At 48.9% G+C, this 20,142-nt stretch overlaps 1 protein-coding gene and 2 pseudogenes across 2 annotated transcripts; 1 reads left to right on the top strand and 2 right to left on the bottom strand.

Moving 5' to 3' along the window:
- Positions 1 to 957: 957 nt before the first annotated feature.
- Positions 958 to 7,879, bottom strand: LOC130841988 (UPF0450 protein C17orf58-like). 2 transcript variants are annotated; one of them, XR_009050321.1, is made up of 3 exons: positions 6,612 to 7,879; positions 5,482 to 5,621; positions 958 to 1,418 (listed from the first exon to the last, which is right to left on the bottom strand). XR_009050321.1 is itself a non-coding variant. In XM_057718634.1 (3 exons), exons 1-2 carry the CDS (start codon positions 7,284 to 7,286, stop codon positions 5,589 to 5,591), a joined length of 708 nt encoding a protein of 235 aa, XP_057574617.1. In that variant the 5' UTR covers positions 7,287 to 7,879; the 3' UTR covers positions 958 to 1,418; positions 5,576 to 5,588. The 2 variants fall into 2 exon arrangements, 1 of the variants encoding a protein (XP_057574617.1); XM_057718634.1 differs by having other exon boundaries at positions 5,576 to 5,621.
- LOC130842784 (small Cajal body-specific RNA 20) lies at positions 3,957 to 4,064 on the top strand (annotated as a pseudogene).
- Positions 7,880 to 19,473: 11,594 nt separating the features above from the next.
- On the bottom strand, positions 19,474 to 19,621 carry LOC130842788 (small Cajal body-specific RNA 20; annotated as a pseudogene).
- Between the last annotated feature and the right edge of the window lie 521 nt (positions 19,622 to 20,142).

A 20,142-nucleotide genomic window follows, 5' to 3' on the forward strand; every position in this document is an offset into this window, starting at 1 on the left:
GGCCACAAGATAAATTTCAGAAGCGTCATTTTAATAACACAAGCCAATTCTGCTTGTGTCCCGGGTACTTCCTAGATACGTTTGTGTATGTATCACAGATATGTGATATAGGGTGCAAAGCCATGTGGTATCTATCTGAATCAGTGCTCAGAGACCACCACCTCCTGGCTTCAGGCAGCACTCCACCAAGAGGCACCCTTTCAGGGCTGAAGTAGCTAGAACCAGGGTTCTCCCAAAGATGTCGAAGGTGCCAAAATACATTTGCAGTCCACATTGCCAGCTCTGAGCTGGGGAAGGCGCTATGACATGCTTTCCACGTCTGGAGGTGGGGGAGGGGGGAGAAGAGCCTCACACTGGCCTAGATGGAAACCCCTCCTGCGTCACCTTTGCAGAAGTGGGACCCTCTCTCCTGCTAGAGTGGTTTCTATCCCGATTTCCCCCCCACGAAAGACAAGGAGGTGAACAGAACTGGGAGAGGACCAGATGATGCCCTGGCCTCTCTCCTCCATAAGCCCTATGAGTAGCCAGTGTAGGAAGCGTCCCTTGGAGTCCTCCTTGTACCTGAGCTCGTCACCATGAATGGGGCTCAGGCCTGCCTTGAAACACACAGTTCTCCCATTAGAGACTCATACTACTCGTCCTGCACATCTAGGTGGTCCCCTGGGGCACGGTTGCGGGAAGATGGGTGTTGGAGGAGAGGGTGGAAGAAAACAGATAGGTCTGTATAAACCCCTCCTGGGCACCTGGGAACCTTCTGACATGTGAGTGGCCTACCTATGGTGACTCAGGGCTGTTGCTACATGAAAGGAGGCCTCCTGGGCATTCAGTGTGAATGGCATTGGCTTAGCAATTTCCATCAAATTTACTAACCCCATGTGACATAAAGAAGAAATATGCAAAGAATTCACAACTTTATTGAAAATACAAAAACATGCTCTAAAAGAGTGGGCCAATAACACTACTTTTATCTGCTACACTGGCAGGCATTTGGTGAACTGTTCTTGTTGGTAAGGTGTGAAGAATTTGAATCTGGCTCAAAGGCACTTTGAAAAATACTGTCACAGAGAGCATTCACGAGGAAACAAGGGCTACAGAATGACCACCGATGGTAGGGCACCTGGCCGAGCCACATGAGGGCAGCTACAGGGAAGCAAAGGTGGAAGAAACCAGGGCAGAGGAGGCAAGAGCAGAGGAGGGAAAGGCAGCAGGGGCAGCTCCATGTATGGCCCCAGGGACGGCCCCAGCAGCAGTGGCTCCAGAAGAACCCAGATGCAATGGGGCTCCAGAACCAGGATGGCACTGCAGAGTCACCCTAGCCGATGGCGACCTTGGGGGCCAGGAACACGGAGGGCCACGGTCCGGAACCCCAATGCTCTCTGATGTCTCCACCATTTGGCCCTTCTATTCTTAAACCAAACCTTCAATCAGAGAGAAAAAGGGACTGAGTTAGTACATTGAGTATTTCAGGTCAGACATGAAAAATAGCAGCTGGGAGCTCTCGGGCCTTGAAGATTTTAAACACCATTAGGAGAAGTTACTTCCTTCTTGCTAAACTATCTTAGAATATTTAGCTGAAGACCCTCCCCACTTCAGCCCCCACCCCCATTAGGGAGCAGTGACCATGGGCCAGGCAACGGTTTTGCAAAGGGCTGTTTCTCTCTCCTCCCACCTTCATTATTATTTCCCCAACTCTTATGTGCAGCTGGAGCTGACCAACTGCACTCAGTCCCTGCTGCTATTACGATGCCTGGTAGGTCTGCATCCTGACAACGGACCATCAGCTCCTGCTGCCACTAACCCCTACTCACTGGGCAGGTGTCACCTTACTTCTGGGGGAAGATGAGCATAGGAAAAAGTGGGTGCCTTTTAAAATCATACTGAGGAGACCAGAACCCATTCTGAAAAACCCATCTTTGGTGTATAGTAACTTATGAATAGCAGAGGGTTGGATTTTTAACAAAAGCCATCCTCAAGGATGACTAAAGGGTCATTCATCCTCTGGAACCTCGGGATGCTTAAAAAGATGGAGATGGTATTGTGACGGAGGTCTGGTCATGGGGGGGCCCAGGGACTGTGAGGCTGGTCTTGCTGGATACCAGTGTAGCTGAAGCCCTGGACACTGCCTTAATAGCAAAGTATAGGACTAATGAATGGTTAGAGCAACTCAGCCCAAATTTACTAAAACTCTTAAAATCTTTGCCCAGCCAGAGTTTTGGGGAAAGAGGCATACCATTGTCACCATTGTCAATTCTGCACTCTCCACCCTGCCCCACCCTCCAAAACTTCCTGGGCTTGGGACCAGGTCAGATCATTCTTCTCTGTCTACAGTTGTAGGACCTTGGACCAGAGCCTCTGGTGCCCAGCATGGTTGGGCCTCTAGGCCCTGCTACTCAACCAAGAGATCCCCATCCTGTCCCTTATGCTTAAGGCAAGAGGGTACAACCTGCGTTTCAGGAAGACTGTCCGCAACCACGTGGGCGAGGAGTCACAAAGTGGCTCCTCCCTAAATATCTGCCAGCCATTAGCAGAAAGTAAAACCTGTCCTGTGGACTCCCCTGCTCCCTCAGCATCCCACTGAAAGGAATTACATCATATTTAGTATGTTTGGATGTTTCCACTCTGCAAAGTGTACATGAGATCAAAGGGTCTCCTCTCTGTCACCTCATTTTCCCTCTCCCATTTTAGTACTTGGGTCCTGCTGCTGCATGAATATGTGGTCTTAAACAGCCAGTGCAATGGAGCTCATTTGGGGGGATGCAGTACAGCAATGGTCAAATCTGCATAAATATGAGCAAAATGCACAGCTGGCTCACGGAGGCTCAGGCTGATACTACTTCCATGTTTCCAATACTGGTGCCATGAAACAATTCTTACGATATTTGAAAAACGAGGGTTTCATTAAATTTTTCTTTCAGAGATTCAGGCTGTAGAGTTTGGAACCTGATGAAAACATTTTCTCCTTTCCTCATTTGTTTCTTGTTGCTCTTTTTCCCTTCTGAACTCCATTAAGACCCCACTGTGTAAATTGAGGAAGAGTTCCCCAAAGCTTCAGTTTTTCTTTTCCTCTGAGCTTGCTTTGCCTGCTTGAGGAAGCAGAGGCCTGGGCCTCCCAAGCCCTGGCCACACCTGACTGTGAGCCCAGCCCCTGGCCTCAGCTGCCAGCACTGCTTTCCAGACTCCCCCATCCCTCCACCAGCTCTGCAGCCCTTGTCCATCACGGCCCTCACACACCCTCTCTGCAACAAAGCTGGTGAACTGATCCCGATTTCTCTTTTTCTTTCTTTCATTTCTTCTTCACCCCCCCGCCGCCCAAATGCTCCTGATATAACTTAGGCTTTTCTATAGTCTGAAATAATCAGTCCCGCTCCACGACTCAAAATATTTCATCACTGCAACAGCAAGAGGAAACGAATTTCACGCTTCCACAGGTAAGAATCCCACCTGAACTCAGTCATCCTCCACGACCAACACATTCCACACAACCCATCTCTCCCTCACGGTACCACAAAAAGGAAGAGAAGTCTCAGGTAGTAGAAATTCCTCAAGAGACTATCATGAATGCATTTGGTAGTCTCAATAAGTTGAATTTTGGAGGAATCCTCACAGCGTGGGCTCCACTCCGTATGGTTCTTGCCTAACTTCCACCTTTCTCAGCTCTGTAGAACTTTCTTTGGAATTGTTAGTTTAGTCTCTGTGTTCACTAGACATATTTCAAAGATGCAAGTCGCCCTCCCACCTCCACTATAATGCATAATCTATTGCGTTAGAAACGCTTTGAGGCTGGCATATCAAACAATTCCAGAAAATGAAGATTTAGAGCTGCCACTCTCTCCACTACTTTACCACACACCTAGAAACTCCAGCAGGAGAGGGCCTGTCTCCCACGCGGCTGTGTGTGTGTGTGTGTGTGTGTGTGTGTGTGTGTGTGTGTGTGTGTGTGTGCGCTCGGTGCGAGGGGTCTCTTTGCTCCTCAGCCCTTGGGTTGGAGGCCCAGATCAGCCCTGGAGGATCCCTGTCAGGGCTGCCATGAGCTGGGCAGCCTTGGTTTCCTACCTCAGACATTTGCAGTTGCTGGGAAGCCCGACTTGGTCTACACCAGGCCGGGCCTTACGTGGCAGCACTGGCCACTGGGCCTCTGGAGTTCCCGGGACACTGCCAGGCCCTCGTGGGCTGATCCTGGCCTAGGTTGTCCCAAAAGTAATTGGGTCCCCTGCCTGCCCCCAGGCTAGGACACATGCACCCCCAACAACTGGTCACCTACCCCAGAGACACCCACCAGGGAGGGGGCCTCTCACCTCCTGCCCTCCTACTAGACAACTGCTGGGTCCCAGTGATGTCACCAGGAAGTGGGTCTAGGCGGGGGGCTGTCCTAGAAGGGCACCTGAGGCCAACTCACTTGGGTGGAAGCTCACCGTTTTCCCTGCCTGGACTCAGTAGGGCGCTAGCAAGGCCGCTCCATCCCTCAGCTCTCAGCTGTGTCCCCTGCACAGGGTCTCCTGCAGGACCGGGAGGTAGGGGTGGCAAGGAAGAGCTCTGAGTAGGTGCTGGAGAAAAAGGGCACCCAAGGCTTCAGGGCAAGGAAGTCAGACCCGCCCTTCAGCACACTGGCCGCGATTCAAGGCCTGGCCTAGGCAGGAAGCTGCCTCCAGTGGGACCCCTCGGGACCCAAAGACTGTGAGCTGTGCCACGCAGCCGAGACCCTCGCCTCTCAAATGTGTTCAGTGTTCAAGTGCCTCCTTCATCAGCTGACAAACAGGTGTTTTACAAAAGCTCTAAAAAATACTGAAGTCCTAAAAGTATTTTCTTCACTAAAAAAGTCCCAAGAGCATCTTATTTTGTTCTAAAAGCAAGAAACCACTCTCTGTGCAAAAGAGAACAAAAGAGCAGCTGTGGGAGGACCTGACTTGGACTGTGTGCTCTCCCCCATCTCAGTATCAGCTTCACTAAACATACATTGGTTGCTCATCTGTTGTGCTCTGAGTGTGAATTATCCCCTGACTCCAATGCCTCAGTATTTACAATTTCACTTCTCATGCAAGGAACTTATGCTTGGTTTTAAATAATTTAATATAATTGGACTCCTCGGTCCATTAATTTGAATAATATCGACTTCAGACTTAACCTCAGTGTGACTCCACACAGAAGTGGTACCTAAAGGATACCAGTGTTAGATGCAATTAAACTTTGTGTGTGTGCCTGTATGTTATTCAGTAACATATAAGTTCATATAGGTATAGTTTATAGAAAGGTGTATATAAATATATATACATATATACATATATATATACATGTATATATATATATGCTCACCTTGTGTACAAGGAATAGTATACTACGGTAGTTTTCTTTTCCTTTAGGAAATCAAATTCTCCTGGTAATGGGCAATTTCCAAAACTGGGGTTTACTTATCCCATTTACCACCAACCAACTCCCCAAAGTTTACCATATTTCCCAAACACAGAAAAGGTTACAAAAACAAACCAATGTGAGAATGTCCAGGACAAAAGTGTGCAAGTCTCAAAGCAGGTTTTAGATGGGCTGCCCTGCCAGATTGCTTTTCTTCAGGTTTGCTGACCTGCACTCTGGTCTCAGTCACACCCATGCGCCTTGCAAGCTGCTGTCTGAGGGGAGAAAATTGCAAGTGTTCAGTATTGGGGGCTGTGGATGAAACTGAATAGAGGATGTTACTGCATCCTTTAAAAATTTATTTTCTGGAAAATACCAGTGATTTATTTTAAGACCCAATTTCTGCAGTCGGAAAGCTCACACATCTTCAGGATTTACAGTGAAAGTAAGGTGACAAAGCATTTAAAGAAAGCCAAGTCTCACGGGTAAAGGAGGCACAGTTCCCAAGAACAAAGGAAATTCCCATTCACACTTGCTTTCAGTGTCACCAACTTCAAAACTGAATAAAATCTCTGACAGAATACCTTTACCAACTTTCAACCATTGCTCTTGCCCATTTTAGGGATTACATTAGACCCTTAAAATAGCTTGCTCAATCCACAAGGGATGAACAGGTTGGAGTACATAATTCCTAGTAGATACGAAAGGTCAGCACACAGTGCTGTTCAATTTTTAGTTGAGCTTATTTGAAAAACTTTGTATCAACATCTCCCCAGAGCCGAGCTATTACACCATTCTGTAACCTGTAGCTACAGGCTTGAGTTACAGAAAGTTTTGTCACAACACAAAATTTAAAAGAACGCACAAAAATCACGAGTCAAGAGAAATAATTTTCAAAATCACTGTTTTAAAATATATCAATGTAAATATAAACCATGACCAACTGATGATCAAAGTTGTAAATAACACTAGACTCCAACCCTGCAAGTCCTCCTCCACTCCTCAGGCAACTCATTATTTATGTTAACTGGTGGCCCACAGGGCTCCCAGAAGGGACTTATTCAAATGCCAGAGGGAAATACTCCTCTCCATTCGCACCAGGCAGAGCCCCCGCCCCGCCTTGGGCCCAGAGTGCTGGGCAGGGGCTGGGCCGCCTCCAGGCCCCAGGGCTTCCAGGTTCCAGGCCCAGCACAGGCACCCGCGAGAGCGCCGCCCGCCGCCGGGACCGCGCAGCATGCTCGCCTCCCCCCAAGCTGCCCACTTACCGCTTGGACCGGTTGGGGTACGGAGTGCGCTGGAAAAGGCGCTCCAGCTGCTGCACCTGCATCGGCGTGAACCTGGCGCGGGGGGGCCCGCTGCTGCCCGTCTGCGGCCATCTGGACCCTCGCCGACCGCCTGCGGGACCTCCTCCTCCCCGCCCTGCTCTGCGCCATCGCCGCCGCCCGTGCCCGCCTTGGCCTCAGCCTTGGTCTGAGCCTTGGCCTCTCAGCTTTCGCCCTCCTTGGGCCCGGCGGTCCCGCGCCAACATCTCCGCCTTCTTTTCCTTCTCCTTCATCTCCCGCCTCTTTCCCTTCCGGGGCTGCTCCCTGCTCAGGTTCGGACTGAGCCTTCTGCTCCTCTCCCCTCTCTCTGGCTAGCGAGATCTCGGCGGCCTTCACCTCTGCAAGGGACGAAAACCAGAAAGAAAATGAGGCCGTCGAGCAAGGCAGGCTGTGGGGAGGAGGCGGGGAGGGACTGCGTCTGAGGCGGGTCCTGCCGCTCGCCCCTCCCTGGGAAAGCTCCTTTCCTGGAATTGGCTGAAGCCAATGCACCGCCCTCCACTGACCAAGGGCTTCTTCCCGCTCCTTGATGCACAGCCTGAGAAAGCCAGCGATGAGGGCAGCCGCGTTGGCATCAGCATGGCCATGGGCATCCTGGCTGCTCCGGGGCGGAGGCTCCATGTCCCTGTTGCTGTCGAGGAGGCTGTGTGCTTTAGCGGAGGCCGCGCTGGATCTCCTGAGACCCCGGCTCAAGACTCAAGGCTACAGCTGTGACCCACCACGCAGCACCATTAGGACTCTGGCGTCTGGTCAGGTTTCAGGGAGTCTGGATAGACGCCCTCCGTGGGTTTACCACCGCCTCCTGGGGGTTGGGTCTCCTGATATGCGCATGCGGCCCGGGCTTGGCCTTGGGGCGGGGTGGGGTGGGGCGAGGGGGCATTGCGCGCCCCAGGGGCGCTGGTACAGAGCATGCGTGAGGACAGAGCTCGGGAACCCAAGGTGCAACTTAGCTGGGTAAGTACTCCGCTCTTGGTCGGGCCTCTTTCGCATCCACGGGGCTATGCCAGATTGTGGAGGGTAAGAGAGAGACCTCATAGACCTTGGAGAAATGTTTGCGGACTATCTCTTGGCCCAGTCCTCCAGATCCAGCAGCCAATACTAAGCAGGGAAGAGTAAGCATACTAATATGGTCGCCCCTTGGTATCCTCGGGGGATTGGTTCCAGGAACCGCCTCGGATACCAACATCGGCGGATGCTCAAGTCCCATAATGTATCTTCCACATCTGCTGATGTGAACCCCGTGGATGTGGAGGGCCACCTGTGTGTTTATTGAAAAAAAAACAAAAACAGCACAACAAACAGTGTTTAAGTGGACTCGCAAGTTCAAAGCCGTGTACTTCAAGGGTCAGCGGTAGTATTAGCTAGACGTTTCCTTGCTCGGAGTTTTTGCAATGAGATTGAAGTCAGAGCCCGCCATACTTCCGGGGTCTCCAGGAGCAGGAGTTCCGGGCTGGGTTTTCTGAGCATGAGGGGTGCTCAGATGCACTATGCAAACGAAACGAAAGCAAACAAAACCCAGCTCGCCCCCTGAGAAAGTCCATTAGCCTATAGATTTTTAGTAATGAATCCATATCCGATTGCAGGCGTAGAAACCTGCACAGTGCTTAGAACAATCAGGAATGCTCACCGGGTACATTTTTTCTCCTCAGTTGCAAGTATGGATTCTGCCACATCTCTGTGCACAGCTTCTGTTGCTTCTGGCTGTACATCCTCTACTAAAGCATACACGTCCCTTGTGCTGGGCCCCTGGGGACTTGGATACATTGACCCAGTTTATGGCTGCTGCCGCCCCTCCTCCCCCCTCCTTCCCTTGCCTCCTCACGTTTTCTAGAATAATTTCCTGGAGCCCTTGCGGGGGAATAAATAAATTTTATTTATTGTCAAATAAAAGAGACTCAGGCCAGACTTAGGGCTCTACGGTTTTTCCTTGAAGAAGTGTTGTATAAATGCCCCAAGACGTGTTAATATCCTCAACACTGGAAATCACTTCGAATAATGGGTGCTATACATGACAATGTACTTGATTTCTCCTGTGTTTCCTTGGACAGGCATTTTCGGCAGCCCCACTGGAGATCAGAAACCAAATCATTTTGGGGGACACCTAAATATTTCATGGGACCTAGTCTCCTCACCTGCAGTACCTAAGGGATTTGAGTGCCCCTCCCTCATGGTTCTGGAGGGTGGCTAAGAAACCAACTTTAAAAGTTTGTTGACCAATTCTTTTTCAAACAGATGGGAGGAGACAGCAATAGGAGTACCTCTTCCTGATTTTAACCAAGACATTTTCTCCTCAGGTTGGCCCTTGTTGAGTTCGGCAGGCCGCCCCCACTCTTGGCTGGATACCCTGTGCACAAGTTTGGCTCCATATTAGTTGTCACAGGAGAGACCTATGAGGGTTTTCATCATGATTTGCATTAGACTAGCTAGGACGTCTGTGACAGCTCAGGAGGTGCGTCCTTTCACATCTCCCACGTCCACAGTGAATTTGTTTTCTCACCTTTAATCACCCACGTGACCCTTGACAAATGTTGCCCTAGTTCGGCATCAGTCATGGTCATATTTATTTATAAGTTTTACTTTACTTCACACTTTGAAAACCTGAAATCCTGAATGGAGCCTCATCCCAAGCAATAAGAGGCATGAATCGTGGTTCGATGGAGTAGATTCATGGGAGCAGGGGCCCTGGAGCCAGATTGCTGGCATCTTAGTCCTGGCCTTGCTCACCACTTCCTAGCTGGCGAAACTGTGAGCTTGCTTATTCTCACTGAATCTTGGTTTCCACATCTGTAAAGCGAGGACAGCAATAGTAACCACCTCCCCAGCTTATTGTGAGGATTAACTGAGATGATAAAAACAAAACCTTACCAGTGGCCATACCACGCTGTGTCACATTTCCCATTTTCATCAATTTAGTGCTTTATGTATTCCCAAAGGTCCCGGAGAGAAGAGAGATGATGGTTAGTCTCTGGCAGTTGACAATGAGGACAGAAAGTTTTCTTGTGAATATGTCGCTACCATGTTTTTTTGTCCCTATATATGCGTCAGTAAGTAATCCTTTGTTGGCTGCTGTGTATACAAGGCCTTACCTCAGGTGGTGTCATGATTCCAGACACAGCAATATTGATATGGGTTCTCACATTCTGGGGAGAGAGATCAGCCCGTGTGAGAGAAAAAAGTTGAAAATTCTGGAGACGGAGTGCCCAGCCCCACCACCACTCACTTGCTGTGTGGCCACAGGTAAATTAGCTGACCTCTCTGCGCCTCAGGTGTCACATCTGTAGGATGGAGATCATGATGGTACCTGCTGTACCCTGTTGTGAAATTACATGAAGGAATACAAGTAAGGCCAATGGTGAGGGCTCAGATAACTTTAGCTGATGTTGGGGTTAAGGGGTCGGGACTGACTGGGGTCAGTCTGCACAGAGGCCCGCACTGGGACTGAAGATGCAGGACATGCAGTGTCGCCCCTGCTCCTGAGTGGATATGAGAGGCTGTGGAGTGGCACATGCTTGCTCATGCCGGTGACACCATGTGGGTGCTCTCTGTGCACCGGGGCCTGGCTAACCAACCTTATCTCCATCCCCTGAGGAGGGGGCCCTCACTCTCTTTATTCCTCACAGAAGAAATGGAGGCTCAGAGAGGTTCAGTGAGTTTTCCCAGGTTACACAGCCCAGAGGTGGGGCCCAGGATTCAAATGTTTGAAGAGACTGTGTTCTTAGCAGCCCATGGTGAAGCAAATTTGGCTTCTTTGTGGGGTGGTGGGGTTTCCCTTGTACCTCACAGAATGGGTCAAATTTTGGGGAATGCTGAGCAGGCTGTGCATGGAACTTCAGTTCAAGGAGGGAGATGAGCAGCCCCAGGAGTGACCGACTCTCAAGCTTGTCTCAGGGAATGCCCCCCTAAACAGGGTGGCCAGGAGAATGAATGCATGTGAAGTGCTGACCTTGAGAGGGAGCTGGAGGGGAGCCTGCAGAGACCTCTCTATTGGGTGGGAAACAAAGTTTAACAGTTAGTTTGGGGTCGAATTTGTGGAAGGAGTTAGAATGTCTGCATTTGGGATCATGGAAAACTGTAAGAGTTCTGTGCCAGGGGAGTGCCTTAATGAAAGCAGTGTTTTAGGGTGTGTTTATAGGAGGGGAGTCTCTAGGCTGGCTCTTGGTTTAGCTCATTGCAGTTACTGGGCATGTGGAACAAGGCACAGATCTGGAGGCTTCCTTGGAGGCCACAGCTGGCTGTCAGCGGGATTGGGAGTCCCCTTGAATTTGAATGTAAAGTTCTGTGTGTATGGTGGCATTAGAATAGTGTGTGCCCCTTTCGTCAGAAAACGTGGGGCACAATGCCCCTAACCACCCCTCCCACCGAAAACAATATTGATAATAATAATAATAATAATAATAATAAATAATGATAGTAATAGGAAAGACCAAGAAATGGAGGAACAGAAGCAGGTCTGGAGTTGGAGCACATGCATCGGGTGTTAGGGCACTTCTACTTCCTGCTCAGAGCAAGAGCTTTGGCCCTGAATTCTCACTACAGGACACAGACAAGCCCCATTGTCCCTGAGCCTCCATTTCCCGAAGAATAAACAGCTATTGCTCTTACTACTACTATGTGGTAAAATAATCATCTCACAGAATTCCTATGAAGTGAGATTGAAGTCTGGAAAGATACTTTATTAACTTGGTGTAGAAACATCAGGGGTGATTTATCTAATTGCTTTCTAAATTTATTTTTTTTGAAGTATAGTTGAATTATGTTTTGTTAATGACTGCTGTACAGCAAAGTGACCCAGTCATACATATACATTCTTTTTCATATTCTTTTACATTAATGTTTATCACAGGATGTTGAATATAGTTCCCTGTGCTATACAGTAAGACCTTGTTGTTTATCCATTCTGTATATACAAGCTTGCATCTGCTAATCCCAAACTCCCAGTCCATCCCTCTCCCATCTCCCCTCCCCTTGGCAACCACGAGTCTGTCCTCTACGTCCATGAGTCTGTTTCTGTTTGTATGTAGGTTCATTTGTGTCATGTTTTAAATTCCACAGGTAGGTGATATCATATGGTATTTGTCTCTCTGACTTACTTCACTTAGGATGATAACCTCTAGTTGCACTGTAATTGTTATCTTTGATAATGAGTTTCCCATGTTTCTTTTTTCTTAAATTTATTTATTTATGGTTTGTGTGTGTGTGTGTGTGTGTGTGTGTGTGTGTGTGTGTGTGTGTTGGGTCTTCGTTGGCTCTAGGGCACAGGCTCAGTAGTTGTGATGCACTGGCTTCGTTGCTCCGTGGCATGTGTGATCTTCCTGGACCAGGGCTCGAACCCTGGATTCTCAACTACTGCGCCACTGGGGAAGCCCATGTATATTTTTTTAATTTTTTTGTTCTGAATTTGTTTAAACTCTGTATTGGAATATAATTGCTTTACACTGTTGTGCCAGTTTTTGCTGTACAACAAAGTAAATCAGCTGTATTTATACCTATATCCCCATATCCCCTCCCTCCCAGGACTCCCTCCCACCCTCCCTATCCCAGCCCTCTAAGTCATCACCCAGCATCCAGTTGACCTCCCTAGTGTGATGCAGCAGCTTCCCACTAGCTATCTCTTTTACATTTGGTGGTGCATATATGTCAAAGCTACTCTCACTTAGTCCCAGCTTCCCCTTTGCCCCCACCCCTTGTCCTCAGATCCCTTCTCTACTTGCCCTTGCATCTTTATTCTTGTCCTGTCACTGGGTTCATCAGTACCATTTTTGTAGGTTCCATATATTTGAGTTAGCGTATGGTATTTGTTTTTCTCTTTCTGGCTTACTTTCACTCTGTATGACAGACTCCACACACAGTGCTTCAGACAGAGAGGAGAGCATGTTGCTGATGTGTTTCTCCGCTCAATCTAAGACCACCACGTAAGTGCCAGACCCCTTCCGAGCAGATTGTTGCTACCTCAGAGTCTGTCACTCAGGACGGCCAGATGGGCTGGGAGGAACATAGGAGGATGCAGCCAACGCCGGACAAGCTCAGCTGGTCAAAGTCCCCAGGCTCCGTGGCCTTGCTCAAGGCCATCCACTCATCTTCCATATTTACCTTCAACCAACCAACAAGTCTTTACTGAATGCCTGCTGTGTACACAGCATTGCTCCGGGGTACTGCATGGGGAATACTAAGAAGTGTGCCAGGAGATGAACATCTAATTCAGAAATCATACAATACACATACATACACATACACACTGCATTCACCCAGGTACACACACGCTTATACATACACCATTTGTGCTTCCTTATATTTAACAGTGACTTGCAATGGAAGCAATGTGTGATAGGGATCCAGTGAATTGGTCCCATTTCAAGAGCAGTAAGAGCTCAGAAGACCAGAGCACTGTGGGCCGGGAAGGCTTCTTCCAAGAGATGGGGATTGAGCTGGAACTTGACATATCTGAAAGTCGACAGGAATTAGCACATTGCCTTTCTTTTACCATCAAGTAGACTAAAAGCAAATAGCTTTTCTCAGTCCTAGCAAGGATCAAGAATGTCATGTAAGGTTTCCCTCTACAGGATGCCCACAGAGAATGTGGCTGTAGGGAGCAGCTCTTTGAGGCTTGAGCCTAGGCTGCCTTAGGTAAAGACATCCTTAGTGAGGCATCTGGGTAGAGCTTCACCACATGAAGCCATGAACAGCGGGGGTTCTACAAGCTTGCTGCTCACAATGGCCTAATATATCAGGCAGAAGTTAAAGAAAAATCGTGCAGTTTTACCTTAATGTGTGGTTACAGCAAAGGGATGCAATGTTCTAGTGTCTGGACTGGGATTTCGTATGCAAATGATGTGGAACAAACCTGAAGGGCCCATGGGGTTCTGAGATAGGGCAGTGAGTGCAAACACTGAATCACTTTCATTGCCATATACAACCACCAGCAGTACTAGATATCCAAGGCTGTCTAATTTCCTCCTCCCCTTTCTAAGGCTGGGATTAGATATGCAAATGCCTCCCCCACCGCCCCCGAGTTTTGCTCTCATTTTATCAGTGTAGACACAGAAATATGTATATCCTAAAAAAACAACTGTACAAAGTCAATTTTGAGGCAATTAGGGAATTCTGCATACAAGCGACTGGGTGATGGGACTAAGGGATTATTATTACCATTCAGGTGCCTGGATGTCCCTCTGGTTATGTACGAAACAAGTCTGCACTTTTTGGAAACTACATACACATCAAGATATATGGATGAAACCATATGCTGTCTTGAGTTTCTTTTAAATTAGCACAGCAAGAACTGAAGAGTGAGTGGTAAGGGAAGGAGGTGAAAAGGACAGAAAGAAGGAAGCGAGGAAAGGAGGGTGGGAGGGAAGTAGGGAGGGAGGGAGCAAGGAAAGAAGATAGATGATACACTTTGGTATGATCCTGGTAAATATTGAAGCTGGATGATGGTGTTTATGGGAGTCCGTTCCAGTACTCTTGCCATGGTTGTGTATATTTGAATATTTTCATGATAAAAACTGTTTTTTAAAAAATAAACATGGGCTTCCCTGGTGGCACAGTGGTTAAGAATCCCAAATCAGGGCCTTTGTACCTGCTATCTCTTTCTCAAGTGCTTTTCTCTCAGATATTCTCGTGGCCACCTTCTCATCATTCAGACCTCTGCTCAAATGTCACCTCCTCACAGCCTTTCCCTGGTCATCCTAGCTGAAGTAGTTCCCCACCACTGTCACCAAGTCACTATCTCATTATGCTGTGCTAGTTTTTTCATAGTATTTACTTTTATCTGAAGTTATACTGTGGTGCCAGTTTTTGCTGTACAACAAAGTGAATCCGCTATATTTATACACATATCCCCATATCCCCTCCCTCCCGCGACTCCCTCCCACCCTCCCTATCCTGGCCCTCTAAGTCATCACCCATCATCCAGTTGATCTCCCTGTGTTATGCAGCTGCTTCCCACCAGCTATATCTTTTGCATTTGGTAGTGTATATATGCGAATGCTACTCTCTCACTTTGTCCCAGCTTCCCCTTCGCCACTCCCCCAACCCCGTGTCCTCAAGTCCATACCCTATGTCTGCATCTTTATTCTTGCCTTGTCACAGGGTTCATCAGTACCATTTTTTTAGATTCCATATATATGAGTTAGCATATGGTATTGCTTTCTTATCTCAGATGAGGTTGATGAAAATGGTTGCCAAGGAAACACGGGAGAAATCAAGTACATTGTCAAGTGTAGCACCCATTATTCGAAGCTATTGTCAATCTTTAGGATATTAACAAGTCTTGGGGCATCTATAAAACAGTTCTTCAAGGGAAAACCATAGAGCCCTAAATCTGGCCTGAGTCTCTTTTATTTGAGAATACATAAAACTTACTGATTCCTCAGCAAGGGCTCTGGAAAATATTTCTAGAAAACATGAGGAGGTAAGATAAGGGAGGGGAGGAGGGGAGGCAGCGGCCCTAAACTGGGTCAATTTATCCCAGTCCACAGGGGCCCACCACAAGGGACGTGTATGCTTTTGTAGAGCATCTACAGCCAGAAGCAACAGGAGCTGTGCACAACGATGTAGCATAGTCCACGGACGCAACAAGGAAAAAACAAAAGTCTGTACCCTGTAAGCATTCTTGAGTGCTCTAAGCACTGTGCAGGTTTCTACACTTGCAATCTGATGTGGATTCATTACTAAAAATCTATAGGCTAATACAGTTTCTCAGGGGGCGAGCTGGGTTCTGTCTGCTTTTGTTTTGTTTGCATAGTGCATCTCAGCACCCAGCATGCTAAGAAAACCCAACCCCGAACTCTTCCTCTTGGAGACTCAGGGAGTATGGCAGGCTCTGACTTCAACCTCGTTGCAAAAACTCAGAGCAAGGAAACTCCTGGCTAATACTACAGTTGGCCCTTGAAGTACATGGCTTTGAACTTTCAAGTCCACTTAAACAGAGGTTTTTTTTCCCTAAAAATATACAGGCGTCCCTGCAGGTCGGTGGGTTTCGCATCAGCAGATAAGGACGCCGGACTATGGGACTTGAGCATCCGCAGATTTGGTTATGCAAGGAGGATGCTGGAACTAATCCCCCGCGGACAGCAAGGGGCCACCGTCTTAGTATGGTTACTGTTCCCTGCTTAGCATGGGCTGCTGGATATGGAGGACAGGACCAAGAGATAATCCCAAACATTTCTCCAAGGTCTATGAGATCTCTCTCTTAGAGAGAGAGATGTCCACAATGGGGCATAGCTGCTTTGGCTGGAAAGAGGTCCGACCACGTGGAGAGCACTTAGTCAGCTAAGCTGCAACTTAGGGCCCCAGAGCTCTGCTCTCACGCATGCTTCCTACCAGCGCCCCTGGGGCGTGCGCCCAAGCCGAGATGGAAGGCGCATCTCAGGCGACCCAACCCCAGCAGCCGGCAGTAAACCCACAGGGGGTGTCTAACCAGACTCCCTGAAACCTGACCACATGCCAGAGCAGCCCTAAGTGTGCCAGATCGCGGGTCACAGCTCTAGCCTTCAGTCTTGAGCCGGGGTCTCAGGAGATCCAGCGTGGCCTCCGCTAAAGCACACAGCCTCCTCGACAGCACTCAGGACATGGAGCTTCCTCCCCGCCTATGCCCATGCAGATGCCAACGCGGATGCCACAGTCGCCAGCTATCTCAGGCCCTGCATTGACAAGGACCTGGAAGAAGCTCAAGGTCAGTGGCAGGCGGTGCATTCGTTTCCGCCAGTTCCAGGAAACGGCCTTTTCCAGGGAGGGGCGAGGAGCAAGACCCCCCTCACAGGCAGTCCCTCCCCACCTCCTCCCGACAGCCGGGCTCTCTCCACAGCCTGATCTTTCTTTTTGGTTTTCCTCCCTTGCAAGAGACAAAGCCCACAGAGGTTTCGCTTCCGGGAGAGGGGGGAGAGGAGCAGAAGGCTCAGTCGGAACCTGAGCAGGGAGCAGCCGCGGAAGGGAAAGAGGCGGGAGACCAAGGAGGAGAAGAAGGCGGCTATGTCGGCGCGGGAGCCACAGGCGCCTAGGATGGCGAGTGCCGCGAGGCCAAGGCACGGGCCCTGGCAGGGGCCGAGGCGGGCACGGGAGGCGGCGACGGCGGGGAGCAGGGCGGGGAGGAGCAGCCCCAGCGGGCCGCCGTCGAGGGTCCAGAGGCCGTAGACGAGCAGCAGCTGGTCCCCCACGGCAGGTTCACGCAGGTGCAGCTGCAGGAGCTGGAGGGCGTTTTCCGGCGCCCTCTGTACCCCAACCCGTCCAAGCGGTAAGCGGGCGGCTCGAGGGGTGGTGGGGGGTGGGGGGCGGCGAGCGTGCGGCGCGGTCCCGGCGGCGGGCGGCGCTCTCGCGGGTCCCTGTGCTGAGCTCCGGACCTGGAAGCTCCGGGGCCTGGAGGCGGCCGGGTCCCTGCCCCACACTGGGGACACTGCGGGCCTAGGGTGGGGGCGGGGGCTCTGCCTGTTGGGAATGGAGGTCAGTATTTCCCTGCTGTGTTTGAATAAGTCCCTTCTGGAATCTCTGTGGGACCCAGGTTAACATAGACAATGAGTTGCCTGAGGCGTGGTGGAGCAAATGCAGGGTTGGAGGCTAGGTTATATAAAATGTTGATCGTCAGTTATTCATGGATTATACGTCAACTGATATATTTAAAAGAGTGATTTTGAAAATTATTTCTCTTGACCAGTGCTTTTTGTGCATTTCCTTAAATTTTGCTCTTGTGAGAAAGCTGTCTCTAACGCAAGCCTCTAGTTACAGATTACAGAATGTACTAGGTCGTAGCTGGGGAGCTGGTGATAAAAAACTGTTTCAAGTAAGCTCAACCAAAGAATGAACAGCAGTGTGTGGCGACCTTTCCTATCTACCGGGACGTGCATACTCCAACCTGTTCATCACTGATCCATCCAGCAAGCTATTTTAAGGGTCGAATGTAATCCCTAAAATGGGCAAGAGCAATGGTTGAAAGTTGGTAAAGGTATTTTGTCAGAGATTCTATTCAGTTTTGAAGTTGGTGACACTGAAAGCAAGTGTGAATGGGAATTTCCTTTGTTCTTGGGAACTGTGCCTCCTTTTCCAGTGAGACTTGGCTTTCCTTAAATGCTTTGTCACCTTACTTTCACTGTAAATCCTGAAAATGTGTGAGGTTTCCTACTGCAGAAATTGGGTCTTAAAATAAATCCCTGATATTTTCCTGAAAAGAAATTTCTTAAAGGATGCAATAACATCCTCTATTCAGTTTCATCCACAGCCCCCAATACTGAACACTTGCAATTTTCTCCCCTCAGACAGCAGCTTGCAAGGCGCATGGGTGTGACTGAGACCAGAGTGCAGGTCAGTAAACCTGAAAAAAAGCAAGCTGGCAGGGCAGCCCATCTAAACCTGCTTTGAGACTTGGACCTCTTTGTCCTGGACATTCTCACATTGGTTTGTGTTTATAGACTTTTCCGTGTTGGGAAATAAGGTTTACACTTTCGGGTCTTGGTTGGTGGCAAATGGGATAAGTAAATCCCAGTTTTTGGAAATTGCCCATTAGCGGAAGAACTTGATTTCCTAAAGGAAAAGAAAATAACTTCCACATTATAGTTCACAAAGGTGAACATATATATATATATATGCATGTATATATGTATATCTATTTATTTACACCTTTGTATAAACTATACCCATATAAACATACATTATATGTTAATGTATTATATATAAGCACATGCACACAAAAAGTTCAATTTCTTCTAACACTCATATCCTTTAGGTTTCACTTCTGTGTGGAGTCACACTGAGGGTAAGTCTGAAGTGGACATTATTCAAATTGATGCACCAAGGAGCCCAAGTACCTTAAATTATTTAAAACGAAGCATAAGTTCTTTGCATGAGGAGTGAATTTGTAAATACTTAGGCTTTGGAGTGAGGAGTAATTCACACTCAGAACACAGCAGATGAGCAACCAATGTATGTTTAGTGAAGCTGATCCTGATGAGAAAGTGGGGAGCACAGAGTCCAAGTCAGGTCCTCCCACAGCCGTTCTTTTGTTGTCTTTTCCACAGAGACTGCTTTCTTGCTTTTAGAACTAAATAAGATGCTCTTGGAACTTTTTTTTAGTGAAGAAGATATTTTTAGGAGTTCCGATTTTTTAGAGCTTTGGTAAAACACCATTTTGTCAGCTGATGAAGGAGGCAGTTCTACGCTGAACACTTTCCAGAGGCGAGGGCCCGGGCTGGGCAGCACAGCTCACAGACTTTGGGTCCCAAGGTGTCCCACTGGAGGCAGCTCTCTGCCTAGGGCAGGCTTTGCGCTGAGGCCAGTGTGCTGAGGAATGGGTCTGACTTCCTTGCCCTGATGCCTGGGTTGCCCTTCTTCTCCAGCATCGACTCAGGGCACTTTCTTGCCCCCACTGGCCCACAGTCCTGCAGGAGACCCTGTGCAGGAGACACAGCTGGGAGCTGAGGGATGGAGCGGCCTGGCTGGCGCCAGAGTCAGTCCCGACAGGGAAAATGGTGAGCTTCCCCCCAAGTGAGGTGGCCTCCGATGCCCTTCTGTGACAGCCCCCATGCCTAGACCCCGTTCCTGGTGACATCCACTGGGATCAAGCAGTTGTCTAGTAAGTGGACAGGTGGTGAGAGGCCCCCTCACTGGTGGAGGTTTTCTATGCAGTAGGTGACCACTTGTTGGGGGTGCTTGTGTCCTTGCCTGGGGGCAGGCGGGGGGCCCAGCTACTTTTGGGGCAACCTAGGCCTGGATCAGCCGATGAGAGCCTGGCAGTGTCCCAGGAATGCCAGAGGCCCAGTGCCCAGTGCTGGCACGTAAGGCACAGCCTGGTGTAGACCCAGTAGGGGCTCCCAGCGACTGCAAATACGTGAGATAGGAAAACAAGGATGCTCAGCCCGTGGCAGCCCTGACAGGGATCCTCCAGGGCTGATCTGGGCCTCCAACCCAGGAGCTGATGAGAAAAGAGTCCCCCCGCCCCAACATACACACAGCTCCAAGGGAGAGAGGCCCTCACCTGCTGGACTTTCTAAGTGTTTGGTAAAGTAGTGGAGAGAGTGGCAGCTCTAAATCTTCATTTTTTGGAATTCTTGGATATGTCAGCCTGAAAGTGTTGCTAACATAGTAGGTTATGAATTATAGTGGAGGTGAGAGGGTGGGTTGCAACCTTAGAAATATGTCTAAAGAACAAACACACTAAAACAACAATTTCGCACAAAATTCCACAGACTTCAGAAAGGTGGAAGTAAAGCAAGAGTCATGTAGAGTGGAGCTTATGCTGTGAGGATTCCTCACACATTCAACTTGTTGAGACTACCAAATGCTTCACGAATGGTCTCTTGAGGAATTTCTACTACCTGAGGCTTTTCTTCCTTTTTGTGGTACTGTGAGGAAGAGATCCGTTTTCTCTTGTTCTTGCAGTGATGACAAATTTGTGAGTCCATGGATCAGGACTAATTGTTTGAGGCTACAGAAAAGCCTGTTAAATCAAATGAGTAGTTGGTGGGGGGAAGAGGAAGAAAATATAGAGTGA

This window comes from Hippopotamus amphibius, chromosome X (assembly GCF_030028045.1).
Source record: "Hippopotamus amphibius kiboko isolate mHipAmp2 chromosome X, mHipAmp2.hap2, whole genome shotgun sequence".
NCBI classification, from domain to species: domain Eukaryota; kingdom Metazoa; phylum Chordata; class Mammalia; order Artiodactyla; family Hippopotamidae; genus Hippopotamus; species Hippopotamus amphibius.